Source organism: Rhinatrema bivittatum, chromosome 1, assembly GCF_901001135.1.
Source record: "Rhinatrema bivittatum chromosome 1, aRhiBiv1.1, whole genome shotgun sequence".
NCBI lineage: Eukaryota > Metazoa > Chordata > Amphibia > Gymnophiona > Rhinatrematidae > Rhinatrema > Rhinatrema bivittatum.
This window is the reverse complement of record NC_042615.1, coordinates 754,934,976-754,956,170: the sequence shown is the minus strand read 5'-3', so window position 1 is coordinate 754,956,170 and position 21,195 is coordinate 754,934,976. Positions and strand designations below refer to the sequence as shown.

The window sequence follows — 21,195 nt, the reverse complement described above, 5'->3', positions numbered from 1 at the left end:
ATTTGATGAGGTAGTCGGTGCTCTTCCTCCCAAGCCTCGGAAAGAACAGCCTGAAGGAATACCCCTTGATGACCCGCAACCAGGTCCTTCAGGGCTTCCTTGTCTGCCTAGATCTTCTCCAATATCTCCTCCTCGAGAAGATCCATACGATACTTGGGATGAAGGACACATAGACACTTCATCTGAAGATTTCATGTCAGATCCTTCACCTCCAGACCCAAGGAAGAAATCTCCACCGGAGGATTTATCATTCACAAATTTCATCCAGGATAAGGCAGACACCATACCCTTCACCTTGATGACAGAGGAAGATTCAAATAGCAACAAACGTTGGAGGTTCTCCAATTTGTGGACCCTCCAAAGCAAGTAGTATCCATACCTGTCCATGATGTCCCTCTGGACCTACAACATCGGCTTTGGGAGCATCCATCCTCAGTGCCTGCTGTAAATAAAAGAATAGACACAACTTATTTGGTGCACTCTGCTCCTGGCTACCAAAAGTCACAGCTTCCACACAAATCGGTGGTGGTAGAATCTACACAAAAGAAGTCGAAAAGGATAAGACCACATTCCTCAACTCCCCCAGGAAAAGATCACAGATTCTTGGATTCCCTGGGAAGGAAGGTTTATCAAGGAGCCATGTTAAATTCTAAAATATATTCTTACCAATTATACATGACTCAATATCAAAGAAATCTGTGGAAATAGATGCAAGAGTTTATACCATCATTGCCACAGCAACATCAAGAAGCAGCCCAGGCAATTATCCACAAAGGACTAGAGGCGGGCAAACACAAAGTCCGTGCTGCCTATGATGGCTTTGAAACAGCATCCAGAGTGGCTGCATCTGGAATAAGTGTAAGATGTTGGGCATGGCTTAAAGCCTCGGACCTCAGGCCTGAAGTCCAAGAAAAATTAGTTGACCTCCCATGTCTTGGCGATAACCTTTTTGGTTCCAAGGTACAAGATGCGGTTGCTCAATTGAAAGAGCACACGGAAACTCTGCGACAACTTTCATTGATTCCGCAGGATACAGCTACACAGTCAACTTGTAGGCCTCAAAGAAAAGAACCTAGAAGACCCTTCTTTCGACAGAGGTGTTATTACCCTCCAACATCAAGAAGCAGATCTTCTAGGCCGCAACAAAGAGCTCAGCCCAGACAACCTAGGGAGGCTAGGCCTCAACCTCTGCCACAGACGGGACCGGCTGCTGGCTTTTGAGGCCTTTCCCAGAGACCGAAGCCATCTCTCCAATCCTCATCCAGAGCTTCCAGTAGGAGGTTGAGTATCCTCCTTTTACAACCATTGGTTACAAATATCAACAGACCAATGGGTACTTGCAATAATATCTCGAGGTTACCAACTCAATTTCCTCTCAATTCCAAGAGATTCTCCTCCGAGACCTCTTTCTCTAAGCAAAAAATCACATAATCCAATTACAAGTAGAATTATCCACCCTTCTGAGAGCCAGAGCTGTAGAGCCGGTGCCCCGGACTCAGCAGGGCAGAGGATTCTATTCCCGTTATTTCCTCATTCCAAAGAAAACCGGAGGCCTATGTCCCATCCTAGACCTCAGAAATCTCAACAAATTTCTGAAGAAAGAAAAGTTCAGGATGGTTTCTCTAGGAACCATGCTTCCACTTCTTCAAACAGGAGATTGGCTTTGTTCTCTGGATCTTCAAGATGCTTACGCTCACATTCCAATATTTCCCCCTCATCGCAAGTATCTGCGCTTCATGGTAGGCCATCAACATTTGCAGTACAGAGTACTTCCATTCAGACTTGCCTCTGCTCCCAGAGTATTCACCAAATGTCTGGCAGTAGTAACAGCACACTTATACAAAGAAAGTGTCCATGTCTTTCCCTACTTAGACGACTGGCTCATCAGAAGTCAATCTCAACAAGTAGCTCTGGCTTCTCTCAGTGGAACAATTACTCTACTTCATTCGATGGGTTTTCTCATCAATTATCAAAAGTCCCATCTCATTCCGACTCACCAGCTTAAATTTATAGGAGCAGAATTGAACACCATACTTTCAAAAGCTTTTCTACCCGAGGATTGGGCAGACACACTTTCCCTACTGGCAAACTCGATTCGCTCAAAGAAACAAGCAACAGCTCATCAGTTTCTAACCTTGCTAGGCCACATAACATCCACAGTTCATGACACTCCTATGGCAAGGTTAGCCATGAGGGTAACTCAATGGACTTTAAGATCATAATGGATCCAAGCCATTCAACCACTATACTCTCCAATTCAAGTAACCCACCAGCTACATTCATCTCTACTTTGGTGGGCGAACAAGGACAATTTGCGCAAGGGTCTTCCCTTCCAGCAACCAATCCCACAGATAACTTTAACTACAGATGCATCCACCTTGGGTTGGGGAGCTCATATAAACAATCTCCAAACCCAGGGTACTTGGACAAAACTCGAAGCAACATTTCAAATCAATTTCCTGGAACTTCGAGCTATTCGTTATGTTCTGCATGCATTCAAGGACTGCCTTTCACACAAGATTGTTCTGATCCAAACAGACAATACAGTAGCCATGTGGTACATCAACAAACAGGGAGGTACGGGCTCATACCTCCCTTGTCAAGAAGCTGCACAAATTTTGGACTGGGCCCTGACACATTCAATGTTTCTCCTGGCCACTTATCTGGCAGGTATTCACAACATAGTGGCGGATCGACTCAGACGCCAATTCCAACCACACGAATGGTCCCTGGATCCCTTAGTAGCAACCAGGATATTTCAACGTTGGGGACAACCGACAACAGACCTCTTTGTTTCATGCCTGAATCACAAAGTGGACAAATTCTGCACTCTGCACAGACAGAATCACCAACTAGCCAAGGACGCCTTTGCTCGCCCTTGGAACTCAGGCCTTCTATAAGCGTATCCTCCGATACCGCTCATAACCAAAACTCTAGTGAAGCTACAACAGGACAAGGGGTCCATGATACTCATAGCCCCGTATTGGCCTTGACAAGTATGGTTTCCCACACTTCTAGACCTCTCGATCAGAGAACCAATTCGCTTGGGTGTAGCTCCCACTCTCATAACTCAGGATCAGGGTCGGTTGCGCCATCCCAACCTTCAATCCCTATCCCTGACAGCATGGATGTTGAAAGCTTGATTTTACAACCACTCAATCTTTCAACCAATGTATCTCGAGTGCTTATAGCTTCACGTAAACCTTCAACACGAAAGAAATATTCTTCCAAATGGAAAAGGTTTGCCGTGTGGTGCATGCAAAAGAGTATTGACCCTTTCTCCTGACCCGCAACTTCTCTACTAGATTTTGGTCTCCAGACATCATCTGTAAGAGTCCATTTAAGTGCAATCTCAGCTTACCATAATAAGAAAACAGATGTACCAATATCTATACATCCTCTTGTCAGTAGATTTAAGAGAGGTTTAACTCAACTTAAACTGCCAATTTGGCCACCAGTCACAGAATGGGACTTGAATCTGGTACTAACAAGACTCATGTGTTCTCCATTTGAACCCATGAATTCCTGTGATGTTAAATTTCTCACATGGAAGACTATCTTTCCTTATAGCCATTACATCAGCTACAAGGGTTAGTGAGTTGCAAGCACTTGTCACATCCTCACCCTGTACAAAAATCCTACATGACAGAGTGGTTCTCCGTACACATCCAAAATTCCTTCCCAAAGTAGTTACAGAATTCCACTTGAAACAATCTATAGTTTTGCCCACATTCTTTCCAAGGCCTCATTCTCACCAAGGAGAACGGGCCTTACATACCTTGGACTGTAAGCGTGCGCTAGCATTTTACTTAGACCGCATTGCAGTCCACAGAAAATCCACTCAACTCTTTGTATCTTATGATCCAAACAATCCGGGAAAAGCAGTGGGTAAACATACTTTATCCAATTGGCTAGCAGATTGCATACAATTTTGCTATGAAAAAGCAGGCCTTCCTCTCCAGGGGCGAGTAAAGGCACATTCAGTAAGAGCAATGTCAACCTCAGTAGCACACTATCATTCAGTGCCAGTTCTTGACATATGAAAAGCAGCAACATGGAGTTCTCTTCACACCTTTGTAGCTCATTACTGTTTGGACAAACAAGGCCGACAAGATGCAGCATATGGACAATCTGTCTTAAAGAACTTGTTTCCAGTTTAATCCCAACTCCTTGTACATCCAATCTGCTGTGATCTTCGGCTGCCTTATTTTCAACAACAATATTTCATTGTTGCTTCACTACAAAATGGCTCAGCCTCTAGCTTGCTAATCACCCATATGTGAGGACTAGCATCCTGCTTGTCCTGGGATAAAGGAAAATTGGTTACCTTGTAATAGCTGTTATGCCAGGACAGCAGGATGTAGTCCTCAAGAAACCCACCCGCCACCCCGCGGAGTTGGTTCCGATATGTTTTATTATTTTATTTTTGCTAAAGCTTATTGCTACATACGAGACTGAAGAGAGACCCCTGTGGCAGAGAATATTATGGCATGCTGGGCATGTTCACTGGCCTCACAGGGCCAGTCAAAAGTTTCTAGAAACTTTGACAGAAAGTTTTCCGTACCAGTGCTCCATCAATGATGTCACCCATATGTGAGGACTACATCCTGCTGTCCTGGGATAACACCTATTACAAGGTAAGCAATTTTGCTTTACATAAAATGTTTTAAAAATATACGTTTATATATGATATATCTGTTATGTAGCTTAATGTACATCAGAAACAAATGTGCACTTTGTGGTTCTCTGTACGTACCCAGATCAGTCCAGTCTTCTGGGTTTTGCATCCCTGACAGCAGATGAAAACAGAAAGTTTTACTGACTTTGCCACTAAATCACATGTGCCAGTTCCTCAGTATTTCTCTGTCTGCTCCCTGCTTTTGCGGTTTGGGGGGCCGGGGGAGGATTTATTTCTCTTCCATGGTGTTGGCTGCGTCAGCGGGATCCATCGCGTTGTGTGGGAGTGTTCCCGCCGAGGTAGTGATGGTGCGTGGCTTGGTATGCCTCGCATGTGGTTCGGCTCCTGTGCACCTGAGCTGCGTCGGGCTGTGTTCTGCCTGAGTATCGGCTGGTGAAGGACCATCTGATGGCCCAGTGGCTGCAAAGAAGAGGAAGGTTTCTCTCGCAGCGATTCTCCCTGCATGCCAGGGTTTAGAGCAAGTCAGGGCCTATGTTTCCATTGGCGCGAGAATGATGGCCATTTTGAGTTGCAGTGATGACGGAGGAGGGGTGGATTTTCCCCTGAGACTTTCTCCAGCCTGTTTGAGCCCCGGGAAGGAGCAGGGGAGGGCAAATGGGATAGAGACTCCTGTTCTGCCTGCTATGGAGTCCTCTGGTGCTGAGTGTTGGCCCTTTTCAGCAGAATTTGTCCTGCTGTTGCAAGAGGCCTATTTAGTTCAGCAGGCAGGGCTGGGGACATGGATCCGACCTTCCGAGAGTCTGGAGTTGGGTTCCAGACCATGGCAGTCTCGGAGAAAGCGGCCTTCATTGGTTTAGCATTTGTTGGGCCCTAATCTGTCTGGCAATGAGTCAGAGGATTCAGAGAAGGCTCCCAGGGATCTGGGGGTACCTCTGTTGCTGGTCCTGGGGATTGATCCAGATGTGGACAGCATAGCTCCAGGGGATGATCCGGAGGAAGTACCGGTATCTGAGGGGGATGACCCTAAGGTGGTCTGTTTGTTTTGTAAAGAGGAGTTAGGACCTTTGATTCTACAGGTGCTGGAGGAACTTGGGCTAAAGTTCCCCCAAGAAGACTTAGACATGGAAGGAGCAGATCCAGTCCTGGATGGGCTTAGGGATCCTGCAAGAACCTTCCCGTATCATAAGTCTGTGAAGAAGTTGGTGGATCGGGAGTGGGATATTCCCGACAATGTCTTGAGAATTGGGAGGGTGATGGCAAGGCTTTATCCTTTGCCTGAGCAGACTTTGGAGCTGTTTTCCCCTTCCAAAGGCGGATGCTGAGGTTTCAGCGGTGACAAAGAAGGTGACTATCCCAGTCGTGGTTTCCGCAGCTTTGGAGGATGTGCAGGATTGAGAACTGGAGGTTCATCTCAAAAGAACTTTTTATGTCGGCCCTTAGTTTACGGGCAGCCATCTGTTCCAGTTTTATGCATAGAGCTTGCTGTGTTGGGTGCAGCAGCTTCAGAATGGTCAGACAAAGTCTGGCGAGGAGGCAGTTATGGCTGACTGCTTAGAGGCGACGGTGGCTTCTGTTGCAGATGCTCTATATGACATGGTGAGGACCTCTTCTCGGATTATGGACTCCGCTGTATCAGCCAGAAGGTTGTTATGGTTGCGTAATTGGGCGGCAGATGTGTCTTCTTAGTCCTAGTTAGGTTCTCTGCCCTTAAAGGGCCGGCTTATGTTTGAGGAGGACTTGGAGCAGTTGATGAAAGATCTGGGCGAGAATATTTATTTATTTTATTTATTTATTTAACACTTTTCTATACCGACCTTCATGAAAAATTTCATATCAGATCGGTTTACATGTAACAAAGGGTATAACTTAAACACGAACAATTCACTAGAAGCGGAAGTTACAGATAACAAGGGTAGATAACTTGGAGGCTAGGCTAGTCAGAGGTATAGGACAGTGTAACTGAAGAGAACTAGAAAAGGCAATGGAACAAAAGAAACGGCGGCTTAATTATAATGTCTAAACATAGCGGGGCGTTAGCCGGTAAAGCAGAGTCCTGTCCGGTTGACAATTAATGGCTTAGAGAGTTAGGGGAAGGCCTGGAGGAAGAGCCAGGTCTTCAGTTTTTTGCGGAAAGTTCGAAGGCAAGGTTCTAGTCTGAGGTCAGTGGGCATATTGTTCCAGATAGTTGGACCTGCTGTAGAGAATGCTCGTTCTTTGGTGTATGATAGTCGCGTGGCTTTTGTTGGGGGAACTTGCAGGGTACCTTTGTACGCTTCTCTTATAGGTCTTGAGGATGAATATAATTTGAGAGGAATCTGGAGGTCTAGTTGTTGCTGATTGTATATGGTTTTATGAATTGTGGTGAGGACCTTGTGCATTATTCTATATTTTATTGGCAGCCAGTGAAGGTTCCGTAGTATGGGAGTGATGTGCGAACCTCTGTTGGTGTTGGTTAGGATTCTGGCTGCTGAATTCTGGAGCATCTGTAATGGTTTGATGGAGGAGAAAGGGAGTCCGAGAAGGAGAGCGTTGCAGTAATCTGTTTTGGAAAAGAGCATGGTTTGGAGCACGGTCCTAAAGTCCTGGAAATGGAGGAGAGGTTTGAGCCTTTTCATAACTTGGAGTCTATAGAAACAATCCTTGGCGGTGTTGTTGATGGATTTCTTTAGATTCAGGTGGTTATCGAGGATGACTCCTAGGTCCCTTACTTGTGAGATCTGGGTGTTGGATAATGTCGGATGGGTTAGGGCTGAGTGGTCGGGGGAAATGAGAAGGAGTTCTGTCTTAGATGCATTGAGGACTAGGTTAAGACCGGAGAGTAGGCTGTTAATAGCTTGAAAGCAGCTTTCCCAGTATGAGAGCGTTTTAGAGAGTGATTCTGTTATGGGGATCAGAATCTGTACGTCGTCTGCATAGAGGTAGTGGATTAATTTTAGTTTTGTAAGCAGCTGGCAGAGGGGGAGGAGATAGATATTGAAGAGGGTGGGGGACAGGGAGGATCCTTGCGGTACGCCTAGAGTTGATTTGACGTCTGAAGATTCTTTATTATTAATGTTTACCTTAAAACTCCTGTTGCTGAGGAAGGAGGAGAACCATTTATGTGCGGATCCTGATAATCCGATTTCTGAAAGCCGATTTAGTAAGATGGTGTGGTTCACGGTGTCAAAGGCTGCGGAGATATCTAGAAGGATCAGGATGAATGACAGTCCTTTGTCAAGGCCTATGATGATGTGGTCCGAGAGTGAGATAAGGAGGGATTCTGTACTTAATGATTTACGAAAACCATATTGGGATGGATAGAGGAAATTGTGTTCTTCCAGATAATCTGAGAGTTGCGTATTTACCAGTTTCTCCATGATTTTGGCCAGAAAAGGAAGGTTAGATATGGGGCGGAAATTGGCAGAATCTCTCGTGTCCAGGTTAGGTTTCTTTAGTAGGGGTTTGAGGGAGGCTGTTTTTAGTCTGTCGGGGTATATTCCTTGGGAGAGTGAGCAGTTTATGATATTGGTCAAAGGTCTGGAGATAGTCGTCGGGATGAGAAGCAGAAGTTTAGTTGGAATGTGATCTGATGGGTGGTTGGAAGGTTTCAGCTTCTTAAGTAAGGATTCGATCTCAAGTGGGGTAGTTGGTTCAAAAGAATCTAGGTTAGCTCCAGGGTGAGGAATGGAGTCGTGGGTAGGGATGGGGGAGGTTGTGTTGGTGGGAAGGCGAGCTAGAGTGTCTGCAGTTTTTTTCTGGAAGAAAAGTGCTAGTTCATTTGCTTTGGATTGTGCTTGGTCATCTGGTATGACGTGGGTGGGGGATTTAGTGAGTTGTGAGACATATGAGAACAGGGTCCTGGCATTGAATTGGAGTTCGTGGATTCTGCTGGCATAGAAGTCTCTTTTTGTCCATAAGATGGAATTCTTGTAGAGATGTAATGTGTGTTTGTAGTTGGTTAGAGTTGTGGAATTGGGGGACTTACGCCAATCACTTTCTTTGTGTCTGAGGTCTTGTTTTATCTGCTTAAGTTCAGAGGAGAACCAGGGTTGCTTCTTTGGTGTATAGGTTGCTGGAGGATAAGTCTAAGGGCAAGAGGTTTTTTCAGGCTTGGTCCTGTTTTCGGGACAGTAGGAAGTTGTGCATGGCAAGAGGTCCGCAGAAGCAATTTTCTCTCTGGGGTTAGTCCTTTTGAGGAGGTCGAAGGCCCTTCAGAGTCAGCATAGGTAGTGGCACAGCTGGGGCTAAGTCCTCGCAAAGAGGTGAGGTTGGTCCATGCCTCCATTCCTTTTATAGGAAGTCGCTTAATGCAGCTTTTTGGGGAGTGGGCCAAGATTACGCAGGATCAATGGATTCTCAGCATAATAAGAGATAGCTACGAGTTAGAATTTGCTCGGCCCATCTGCTATTTGCTTCTAGTCTTCCCCTGCGGGTCTTTAGTAAAGCAGCTTGTGGTGCAATAGATGCAGTAATGGTTGCTTAAGTTGGGGGCAGTGATTCCAGTCCCCCAGGATGAATGAAGCAAGGGAAGGTATTCCATTTACTTCATCGTTCCAAAGAAGGAAGTTACTTTGTGCCCAATTCTGGACTTGAAACAGGTAAATAAGGTGCTCAAGGTTCCGAGGTTCTGGATGGAGACCCTCAGGTTGGTAATAGCAGTGGTGCACAGGGACGAGTTCCTGCCTTCTCTGGATTTCACAGAGTCGTACCTACACATTCCCATTCAGTAGGATCTTCAGTGGTTTCTAGGTTCATGGTTCTAGGACAACATTTTCAGTTTCAGGCCCTTCCTTTTGGGTTGGCCTCGGCACCACGCACCTTCACCAAGTATATGGTGGTGATGGTGGCATCATTGCATTGCAAAGAAGTGCTGATGCACCCCTATCTGGACGACTGGCTTATCAGGGCAAAGACAGGACCTTTATTGCCGCTCAGTGCAGAGGGTGGTTAGTACTCTGGAGTCACTCGGCTGGGTGGTGAACTTAGCGAAAAGTCACTTGGTGCTATCACAGTCCCTCGAGTATCTTGGAGCTTAGTTCGACACTCAGAGGGGCAAGGTGTTTTTCACAGAGGAGCGGGTTCTCAAGCTGCAGGGGAAAATTCATCACTTATTGGAGTTGACGATACCCAGAGTCTTGGATTAATGGCGTCAACCCTGGAGTTAGTATCATGGGCCTTTGCACATATGAGACCTCTGCAGAGACCACTGTTGTCTCGGTGGAACCCGCTCTTGAAGGAATTCCATCTTCCCTTACCGCTCGAGGGTATTGCACAGAACAGCCTGTCTTGGTGGCTGCTGACTGTCAGTCTGGTTCGTGGTGTCGATCTGGAGGTTCCAGATTGGGTAATTCTTACTACCGATGCCAGTCTTTCTGGTTGGGTAGTGGTTTGTCAGCAGCAGTCTACTCAGGGCAGCTGGTCCAAGACAGAAGCTTCCTGGTCTATCAATCGATTAGAGACCAGAGTGGTGCATTTAGCTTTGCTTGCATTTCTGCCATTGGTGAGAGATCGGTCTGTGAGGTTCCTGTCGGACAATGTGATGATGGTAGCCTATATCAATTGGCAGGGAGGAACCAAGAGTCGAGCAGTGGCCCAGGAGGCTCAGGAGCTGATTCTTTCAGCGGATTGGTTCTTACCTGCTAATTTTTGTTCCTGTAGTACCACAGATCAGTCCAGAACACACCCATTCTGCGGAGGTGGAGAGTCATCCACTCGGCTGATTTTTATTGGTAGGAAATACAGATTTTCATGGTTTGGAATACAGAGTTGTTGAAGTTTTTATAAATTTGTTGGTGCTTTTACGATTTTTGTGCTTGGGTATAGGTCAATTCCGAGGAACTGCAGGTGGCACACGTGATTTAAGTAGCAGTGTCAGTAAAACTTTCTCTGTCTCCATCTGCTGGCAGGGATGCAAAACCCAGGAGTCTGGACTGATCTATGGTACTACAGGAATGAAAATTAGGAGGCAAGAACCAATTTTTCTTTACTTATGATTCTCTTTATTTTCAATAAAAGGTTTTAAACATAAATTAAATGTACAATATTGAATTAGTACCTAACTGGCATACTATAGTTGTCACTTAAGTATTTTCATGCCATACGTATGGCTCCTATCAAAGGAGACAAAGTGAGGTTAATAATCAGCAGCATGGCGATAGGACAATTTAGCCCGCTAAAGTTGGCCATATAAATTTCAGGGATATTCAGCAGAGCGATGCTGATTAGGTGCTCAACCGAATCTGGCTCAAGTAGACTGCTCTCCAACATGACCAGGCTTAGCCAGTTAGGTTGTCCAGCTAACTCGGAACATCAGCATTAACCGGATAAGTTATGTGGCTAATTTAACTCTACCCTGGAAAGCCCCTGGAACACCCCCAATTTATCTGGCTAACTTTTATTCAGCTAAACAGTTAACTACATAAGTCAGAAGTGTTCAGAGCAGCAGAAAATGTAAAACTCACAGTTTGTCTAGCTAAATCCCTAACCTAGCCAGACACACTGTCAGAATATTAATCCTAGTATGTTTTAAGTTTATTTTATTTATAAATATACCTACTTTTGCTTTTGAAGGTAGAAGTGGATCGTTTTCAAGATACAGCGAGACTTCTTCGTGATTATTATCAAGGAATGGAAGGTATCATTCCGTCTGACACAAGTCAAGACTTTGTTCGAATATCATTGCTAGACATCATTAACGGAGATTCAGTTAGAGATGCTGAGAAGCCAAAAAGGTAAAAATCAGTGCCTCATTGTAAAATTGTACTGTATGATAATACAATATTGTTTTCTGATTGATGATGCTTTCAATCGAAGAGTAAATTTGGAGCTGAATTGCCTGGAGTGCCTATTATGATGGTCATCATTATCAAGGTGTATGATGAATTTGGTTGAATGACTGTTGGAGGATTTGTTGATTATTGTTTTTCCTCCATCTAGTGGTATTTTTTGTTGAGATCTAGCCACTAAGTGTCATCTTTAAGCAAGGACCATGATTTCCCCCCCCCCCCCCCCCCACTCCCCAAGGGCTGTGAAAGTTGCCTCCACAGCATCTCCAATCCCATCCCTAACTAACAGGAAGCTCAAGCTGGGGATCAAACTAGGGCTCCAACAACTTCGCAGTACTTACCACCTAAACCACTGAGCTGGCCTCCTTGGTAATGAGTGCTGCATTAGCATAGGTGTTTAGGATATGTGGGCAGGTAATACCTTGGTTTATTTAAATCTGTGGCCTATATATTCCAATGTTTGGTTCTGTTTTAAGATTAATCTGTTGGGTTATGATGGAATTAATAAACTTTGGATTTGAAACAGCAAGTGCCCCAGTTTTTGTTTTGTTAAGCCCCCTTCATTATTTAGAGAATAATTTTGAAAGTCAATTCCATGGGTAAAACAGAGCCTTACCCACAGAAATGGACTTTTTCTTAGCGTCTAGTCAGATGAATCCAGAACCACTGGGTTATGCACCTCTATCAGCAGATAGAGATGGAGCAAAGCTGACATCACTGTATATGTGGAGTGAAATGCTGACAGTGTCATCTGAAGTTTTTTCTTCCAAACTAAATAAGTGATTTTGATTTTAAAGTTAAATTCTGTGTACAATTTTTCTTTGTTTGCTAGATGAATTCACCATGGCTTTTCCTTTAAACTTCTCCACTTCCACTGGCACCTCCATCCCAGCCTGAGTTTCCCCTCTCCCCTGGCTTTCTTCTCCCCACAGCACACTTCGCCACACAAGGTTTCCTCTGAACTACAATCCATGTGTGAGCAGTCTCGACGGACATGACCTTTTTCTCCACAGGTGTAGCAGGTACCCTTAAACTGATCCTTAGCTCTGAACCCCCTTTATCTGCTTCATAAGACTTCTCAGTAGGATCCCTTTCCCCTGTTTCTTCCACTTTACCCAGGGGTCTCCATAACATGTCTCCCCTAAAACCTAATCCCCTCTCCCAGCCTTTTCCTCCTTTGGAACCCTTCCCTATGTTACTCATTCCACCCTCCCCTCCATCCCTGCATTCTGAATCCATAAATCTTTCTGCCAGTGATACTGTTTCTGTGAGGATAACAGCCCCTTGTCTTCCAATCCACTTCTGCATTCGTAGAGGCATTATACTTAATCACTGTTCTACTACCACCATTTCAGCAACCTCCCATCCCTATTTTCCTGGCGGCGTCATCCACCTCCAACACACATCTTATAACTGTTGGGCCTTTACTCTGGGGTGGACACAATAGGAGAATAATAGGGCCCTAAACCTCTTTATTCATTCATTCATTCATTCATTCATTTATTTATTTATTTAGACATTTTACATACTATCATTCCACCTAAAGATCACAATAGTTTACAGATGACATCATAGTATCAGTATGATAAATTAAAAAACACTCAGACCTAAATAATAAAAATAAAATAATATGCATCAGATAAAATAGTCATCACATTACATATATCTTTAATCCCTCTCACTTTTAAAATGTATGTACCTTTAATTTTCTCTTCACCAATGATTATATTCACAGCTCTACTACAAAGTCACAATCTCTATATCTCTCTATAATACTTGGGTGAGAATCCTAATCTGTTCAGGATAGCCTCCTTGACAGCTTTATAGTCTTGTGCCAAGTCATTAGGCAATGGCATGTAGGTGGCCTAGACTTCCCCTATCAAAGTAAGGGCCAACCTTATTGCCTATTGAGATATAAGCCAAGCGAAGGCTTCAGGATTGTCACTTGTACTCATTTTAGTCAGTTTCGCTTCCAAGACGGGTTGACCAGCCACAACTCTCACCTCTCAGTGAACCCCCAGTTCCTACCATTTGGCTGGTGGTCCTAGGATTCTGCTGAACAGTTGTTTAGTCAACTGAATTTATGCCTCAACTTACTGAAGGAGCAGTTGTTGTTGTTGCTGCAATGCCGTCTGCCTCAAGATCTGCTCATTCAGCTGATGTTGCTGTTAAAGAGCAAAAGAACAGGGAGGTTGAGCTTAGCTGTGCGAAATTGAGAAGTTTATGAATGTGGGATTTTTGGGTTCCCTTGGAATGGATTATACCAGGGCTTCCCAAACTGTGGGTTGGGACCCCAAATAGGGTCACAAAACCTCCTGCTGGGGTCACAAGTGCCTCAAAAGGCAGTGCTCTTCAGATGCTGCTAGCAGCACTACTAGTGGAAGTCAGGATGGGGCCTGTAAGCCAGCATGCACTCAAAGGTCCAGCAGTGGTCTCGCCATCGCATGAATTTATGCAGTCACAGGAAGCTTGCATGAAAAGGGATTAGGGCTGCTGCAGGGCCTGTGACCTTGCACTGGCTCATAGAATCTGTACTGACTTTCATTACTAATTCTGCTGCCACTTGCAGATCAGGCTTTGGACCAGCCATATGAGGAAGGGTGGGCTGAGTGTGCAAAGACCAGTGAAGACTGTCACTGCTTCTCACCCACTCACCACTGAACCTACCCAAGAGAAAAATGTTGCCCTACTTCTCATTCACTTTTGGCCCAGGGCCCAAAGGAAAATGTTGCTGCTAACCCTGGCCAAAGGGATGCTTGGAGAAGGAGCTGTTGGAAAGGAGGGATCAGATAGATGCAAGAAAGGTTTAAGATTTGGATCAGTGGGAGAGGGATTGGCTGTGGAAGGTGAGGGGAGGAATGACAGAAGATACTGAGGGATGCAAGAGAGGACCTCTGGGTGAGAGGGTATCAACTGGGGATGAGAGCAAAGAGTTGGAGGGGCAAAGGAATGGGGTGAGAGGGAGGGGATGACAGAGGAACAATTGGGGGTTATACAAATGACTTGGAGGTGAGAGGTACAGCTAGGAGGATGTGAAAAGGCTTAGAGAGGGTGAAAGAGACAGAGGTTGGCTGGGAAGGTGAGAAGAGCTGGAAGATGTTAGAGGGAATCAGCTGGAGTGGCAGACGTTGTGAGAGGATGTCCTTTGAAGAGGAATGGAGGTTAAGAGAAAGCATTGACTGGAGAGGTTTGGAGAATCAGTTGGAATGAGGGGATGTTGATTGTTGCAGATGAACCACACCCCCGCTCCTCTGGTTTGGTCATCCTCTGGGGTCACGTGAATTTTCAAGTGGTAAAATAGGGTCACATTGGCTAAAAGTTTGGGAAGCCCTGGGTTATACTGTGACTCTTGTAATTTAAACTTTCAGTGAACAGAGTTCTTTAAGCAGATTTGATTGTGTAATATGTTAGCTCTACAAATCCCTATCTCTGCCTGAGAAAAGGTGACAAGGGTTTATGCATTTATGTATTTATTTATTTATTTATTATTTGTTGTAGTCCATAACCTCTCAAGTTCTGGGTGGGGAACACTGTTACATACAGAATTGTAAAATCACCAAATTATACATACAAACAACAACTAAAAACTGCATTATAATACACCCAATAGGTGCAGTGGCATACCAAGGGGGAGGGCAATGCCCCTGGGCGCAGGGCCATAGGGAGGCGCTGATGGCTGACATAGGGAGGCCCATGTGGCTTCTGTTAGATTCCATCCCACTGACGGCCAAAAAAAAACAGGAAAAGAGGATGTGCAGCCACTGGTAGACCTCATCCCACTGGTGGCTGAGCAGAGAAGTGTGCCCTTCCAATCATGTGCATCGGCCACTGTTCCATCTAATCTGTGTTTCTCTCCCCACACAGGAAGATCAGCTAGGTCATGATGGAGCTCATCCCTCCATGGCCCAAAGAAAACAATAAACCCCCAAATCTCTAAGTGTTCTTTCTCCTTCCTGTCCATGCAGCCCTAAAAGCAAAATGTTGCCAGAGTTACACGGGCAGGAAGGAGGAGGAGCATTGGTTTGTGTACAGGGTCGCTGTGGATCCAACCTCATGGCAGCCAGGAAAAGAGGAGGCCTGGTAGTAGGGCCACTGTGGATCACATCTTGTGGTGGCATGATATGATCAGGGCCACCACGGAGCCTATCCCACAGTGTCCTGAGAAGATCAGGGCTGCTGCAGTGACCCACAAAAAGGAGGCCCAGCAGCGAGAGGCAGGCCCTGTAGAGTATGTGTGTATGAGAATGAGTTAAGGAACTGTGTGTGTGAGAGAGTGTGTTCAGAGTGACAGCATGTGAGAGCCTCTGTGTATGTGAGAGACATCATGTCTGAGAGTGTATGACAGAGTGAGAGCCTGTGTGTGTGAGACAGCATGTGAGAGTGAGAGTCTGTGAGTGAGTGAGAGGGAGCCAGCATGTGAAAGAGAGAGTTGTGTGTATGTGAGACAACATGTGAGAATGTGATCCTGAGTATATGTATGAGAGAGAGACAGTATGTGATAATGAGAGTCTGGGTGTGTGTTTGACAAAAAACGATTCACATCCCTAGTACACACTATGCATTCTCTGGTGTATGCATTGGTGTGGTAAGGAGGTAAATACAGAGACCTACACCACGATGAAACATAGATATAGACAGAGGCTTACACAGCACATCATTCATCCACACACACACAATCACAGAGGCTACAATGCTCTCTGATAAGGGGCCCAAAATGGTAGCTAAGTGCTAGAATGTCTAAAGTCTGATATCTGACAATAAATTGAATTCATTATGGAGCAATGACATCTTTCTTAGGTGTCTCTGTGACCTCTCTTACAAATCCTAATCATTTATGTACGTATCTTGTTGGCTGTTTTGCTTTTGGTCTTCAATGGAGAAGGTGCAGAGAAGGACAACCAAAATGATAAAAGGGATGGAACAGCTCCCCTATGAGGAACGACTGAAGAAGTTAGGGCTGTTCACCTTGGAGAAGAGACAGCTGAGGGGGGATATAATAGAGGTCTTTAAGATCATGAGAGGTCTTGAATGAGTAGATGTGAATCGGTTATTTACACTTTCAAATAATACAAGGACTAGAGGGCATTCTATGAAGTTAGCAAGTAGCAAATTTAAGACTAATCGGAGAAAATTCTTTTTCACTCAATGTACAATTAAGCTCTGGAATTTTTTGCCAAAATTAGTATAGCTGGGTTCAAAATAGGTTTGGATAAGTTCTTGGAGAAGTCCATTAACTGCTATTAATCAAGTTTACTTAGGGAATAGCCACTGCTATTAATTGCATCAGTAGCATGGAATCTTCTTGGTGTTTGGGTACTTGCCAGGTTCTTGTGGCCTGGTTTGGCCTCTGTTGGAAACAGGATGCAGGGCTTGATGGACCCTTGGTCTGACCCAGCATGGCAATTTCTTATGTTCTTATGTAAGGGAATAAGACAGGTGGAGAGAGAAGAAACAATGAAAAAAAAGAGACCCTGTAAAAGGAATTGGGAAAAAACTAAGAAAGGGAATATGAAAAAAAAAAAAAGCCTGGAACTAACTGATTAGAAAACTAAGATCAGACAATAAAGGTAAAATAAAAATGTAATTTTTAGTGAGTGGCATATGTTATCTTTGGGAATGTGCATTATCCCAGGACAAGCAGGATGCTAGTCCTCACATATGGGTGACATCAGTAATGGAGCCCTATACGGAAAAACTTCTATCAAAGGGTCTATGAAACTTTTGACTGGCACCAGAGTGCCTACTGAGCATGCCCAGCATGCCATGATATTCCCTGCCACAGGGGTCTCCCTTTAGTCTTCTTTTTTCCGCAGAGCCGTTAGCCTCGCGGTTAATCTGGAGTCCTGTGGTGATTTTTTCACTACTCACAAAACTTTAGAAAAAGTTAGGGAAAACTCTCCACCGCAAGGGTCTCCCTTCCGTTCCATCGCGGTAAGTTTTTTTTCCCGTGATTTTCTTCGGTTCCACAGCGTTTTTCAAGCCATAGCCGTCGACAGCTGTCCAGCAAAAATGGCCTCGGGTTTTAAAAAATGCCCGAATTGTGCGCAAAATATGTCCATTACGGACTCACACCGGGAATGTGTACTTTGCCTCGGCGAAAAACACGACATCAAGTCCTGCAATTTATGCGCCGAGATGACATCGAAAGGACGTCGGCTCCAGATGGAGAAAATGGAGCATCTCTTTAAAATTCAACTGCTCCCAACAACATCGACGTCAACCCAGTCATCGCCTTCTGGATCGATACGGCAAGTAGTTCTTAAAAGACGACTTCCAGGTGAGGCCGGAGATGCTTCTACTCCCTCCCCCTCGCCATCGTCGAAGGCGTCCACCTCCGGCAGTGAAAAGCAAAAGGAAAAACATCGGCATCAACGCCAGCACGCCATCGAACCGGTGCCCGCTGAGCCATCGACAGTCGGCCTCCTCCGCTAAGAAAGCTCGGATGAGCGCGGAGGCTCCGAGGCCTACGGTACCAGGGCGATCCCCACCGATACCGGTGCAGGGCACCATACCTCCTCAGGGCTCTGAGGAGGTATCGGTATCGCCATCACCACCTCCCCCCATAGCTGCTCTGATACCATCAGCTATGCGGGCGGAACTTGATGGATATATCCGTCAAGCGGTGCGACAAGCACTCCTTGATGCGGTACCAGTCCAGCCATCGACACCGATGTCGCCATCGACACCAGCTCCGATGCTGTCGGATCCATCACCATCGATGCCGATACCTCCATCGATTCCGCCACCGATGCCTTCGGTGCTGCGCCCGATACCTGCATCGATTCCACCGATGACTCCATCGGTGCCACCCTCAGAATTTGCGATTCTTCAACCACTGATGCATAAACTGGACTCATTACTCGATGCCATATCGAAGAAACCACAAGACATCGAGGATGAACCTATTCCAGGACCCTCAGGAGTTCCCAGGCCTCATCAGCCTCGGTCCCCTTTACTTCCACCAATACCGAAGGTGGCACCGTTGGTACCTACTAGGCCACAACCAGTGAGGTCCCCAAGAGATACAGGCACGGATACCGATACAGATTTCTCTTCAGAAGAAGACATACTGTCTGAACCATCACCTCCTGAGGACCATAGGAAGTCTCCTCCGGAAGACTTATCCTTTTCAAACTTTGTTAAAGACATGGCGAAAACTATTCCTTTCCAGTTGCAGGCAGAGGTGGATTCCAGGCAAAAGACACTGGAAGTTCTACAATTTGTAGACCCTTCCAAGGAGATTTTGGCGGTGCCAGCGCATGAGGTACTACAAGAACTCATGTACCGAATATGGGAACATCCAGGTTCACTGGCGTCAGTAAACAAAAGGTCAGATGCCACCTACTTAGTCCAACCAATTCCTGGATTTCAAAAACCCAACTACCTCACCAATCGGTGGTAGTGGAGTCGGCCCAGAAAAAGGCAAAAAAGGTTAAAGTCTCACTCCTCTACACCACCAGGAAAGGACAACAGATTCATGGATAATTTAGGACGTAAAGTTTTCCAGGGATCTATGTTGGTATCTCGGATTGCAGCTTATCAACTTTTTATGAACCAGTACCAACAAAACCTTTGGAAACAAGTCCAAGAGCTTGTTCACACACTTCCTGATCAATATCAGGAACATTTTTATCAAGTGGTGCATAAAGGCCTAGAGGCAGGCAAACATGAGGTTAGAGCGACTTACGACAGTTTTGAAACTGCATCCCGTCTCTCTGCTTCAGGAATAACTGCTCGTAGATGGGCCTGGCTTAAAGCATCCGATCTCCGACCAGAGGTACAGGAGAGACTGGCTGACCTTCCTTGTTTGGGAGATAACCTGTTTGGTGACAAGGTTAAGGAAGCGGTTGCTACGATTAAAGACCATACTGAGACACTTAAACAACTCTCATTACTGCCTCAGGAGTCACAACCCCCGGCCAGGAGACCTCCTAGAAGGGATATAAGGCGTCCTTACTACCGACAACGATGCTACTATCCCCCAACAAGCTGTGCAAGACCATCTCGCCCAGCTCAGCGTCCTCAGTCTAGGCAAAGGCCTGCCAGGCCTCAAACTCCTCCTCAGACTGCATCAACGTCAGGCTTTTGAAAGACAGAGAGCAGCAGCCCATCCAACATCAATCCACTCCCACACCTGCCAGTAGGAGGTCGTATAATCTTTTTTCATCACACCTAGACCTCCATAACCACAGACCAATGGGTACTTTCCATTACAGCTCAGGGGTACCGATTGGATTTTCTCACTGTACCAAAAGAAACTCCACCAACCTCCTCTTGGACAGTGAACCACCACTCCAAAATCCTAAAAAACAGAATTATCCACCCTTCTGAGAGCCAGGGCCATAGAACCAGTTCCCGGGCCTCAGCAGGGCAGAGGATTCTACTCCCGCTACTTCCTCATTCCAAAGAAAACTGGAGGCCTACGTCCTATCCTAGACCTCAGAAATCTCAACAAATTTCTCAAAAAAGAAAAATTCAGAATGGTATCGTTAGGCACCATGCTACCTCTTCTTCAAAAAGGGGATTGGCTCTGCTCTCTGGATCTTCAAGACGCCTCCGCTCACATTCCCATCTTTCCTCCTCATCGCCAGTACCTGCGATTTCTGGTCGAAGGACAACATTTTCAATACCGAGTGCTCCCATTCGGCCTAGCCTCAGCACCTTGAGTGTTCACAAAGTGTCTGGCAGTGGCGGTGGCACACCTCCACAAACAAAAGGTGCATGTATTCCCCTATCTAGACGATTGGCTCATCAGGAGTCAGACACAAGACGGAGCTCTCACCTCCCTCAAGCTCACAGTCAACTTGCTTCACTCCTTGGGGTTTCTTATCAATTACCAGAAATCCCATTTCACACCATCTCACCTACTACAATTCATCGGTGCAGATTTAAACACTATCATACCAAAAGCTTTTCTTCCAAGAGAACGGGCTCACACACTCGCTCTCTTAGCACACTCTCTCCGAAATCAATCTCAAGTTACAGCTCATCAGTGCCTCACCCTACTCGGTCACATGGCCTCCACAGTTCACGTCACTCCCATGGCCAGATTGACCATGCGACTACTGCAATGGACACTCAGGACACAGTGGATTCACTCACATTCAGATAACGCAGGAACTGCGTTCCTCCCTCCTCTGGTGGACATCAATGAACAATTTGCTCAAGGGTCTGCCTTTCCAGCAACCAGTTCCACAAGTGACATTAACTACAGATGCGTCCACTTTAGGTTGGGGAGCGCACATTGGTCATCTGAAGACCCAAGGGACGTGGACAAAAACCGAAGCCTCTTTTCAAATAAACTTCCTAGAGCTTCGAGCTATACGTTATGCGCTACATGCGTTCAAGGACTGCCTTTCACACAAGACTGTGCTGATTCAGACAGACAACACAGTAGCCATGTGGTACATCAACAAGCAAGAGGGAATGGGCTCGTATCTCCTTTGCCAAGAAGCTGCACAGATTTGGGACTGGGCCCTAGCACACTCAGTTCTTCTACAGGCCACTTACCTAGCAGGCATCCGCAACATAATAGCCGACCGCCTCAGTCGTCAGTTCCAACTACACGAATGGTCCTTGGATCCAGTGACAGCAACCAAGTTCTTTCACCGCTGGGGTCAACCAACAATAGATCTCTTTGCGTCCCATCTGAACTACAAAGTGAACAATTACTGCTCCCTGCTACAACAGGAGACCAGCCTACCAAAGGACACCTTTGCTCGCCATTGGAACTCAGGCCTGTTATATGCGTATCAACTGATACCGCTCATAACCAAAACTCTAGTGAAGCTA

At 45.7% G+C, this 21,195-nt stretch overlaps 1 protein-coding gene across 1 annotated transcript in view; it reads left to right on the top strand.

Moving 5' to 3' along the window:
- LOC115076912 (sperm flagellar protein 2-like) overlaps positions 1 to 21,195 on the top strand; it is a 347,966-nt gene that overhangs the window by 63,530 nt on the left and 263,241 nt on the right. The window contains exon 4 of the mRNA XM_029578930.1: positions 11,189 to 11,349. Coding sequence (XP_029434790.1) covers positions 11,189 to 11,349 — 161 coding nt within the window. The remainder of the gene's footprint in view (positions 1 to 11,188; positions 11,350 to 21,195) is intronic.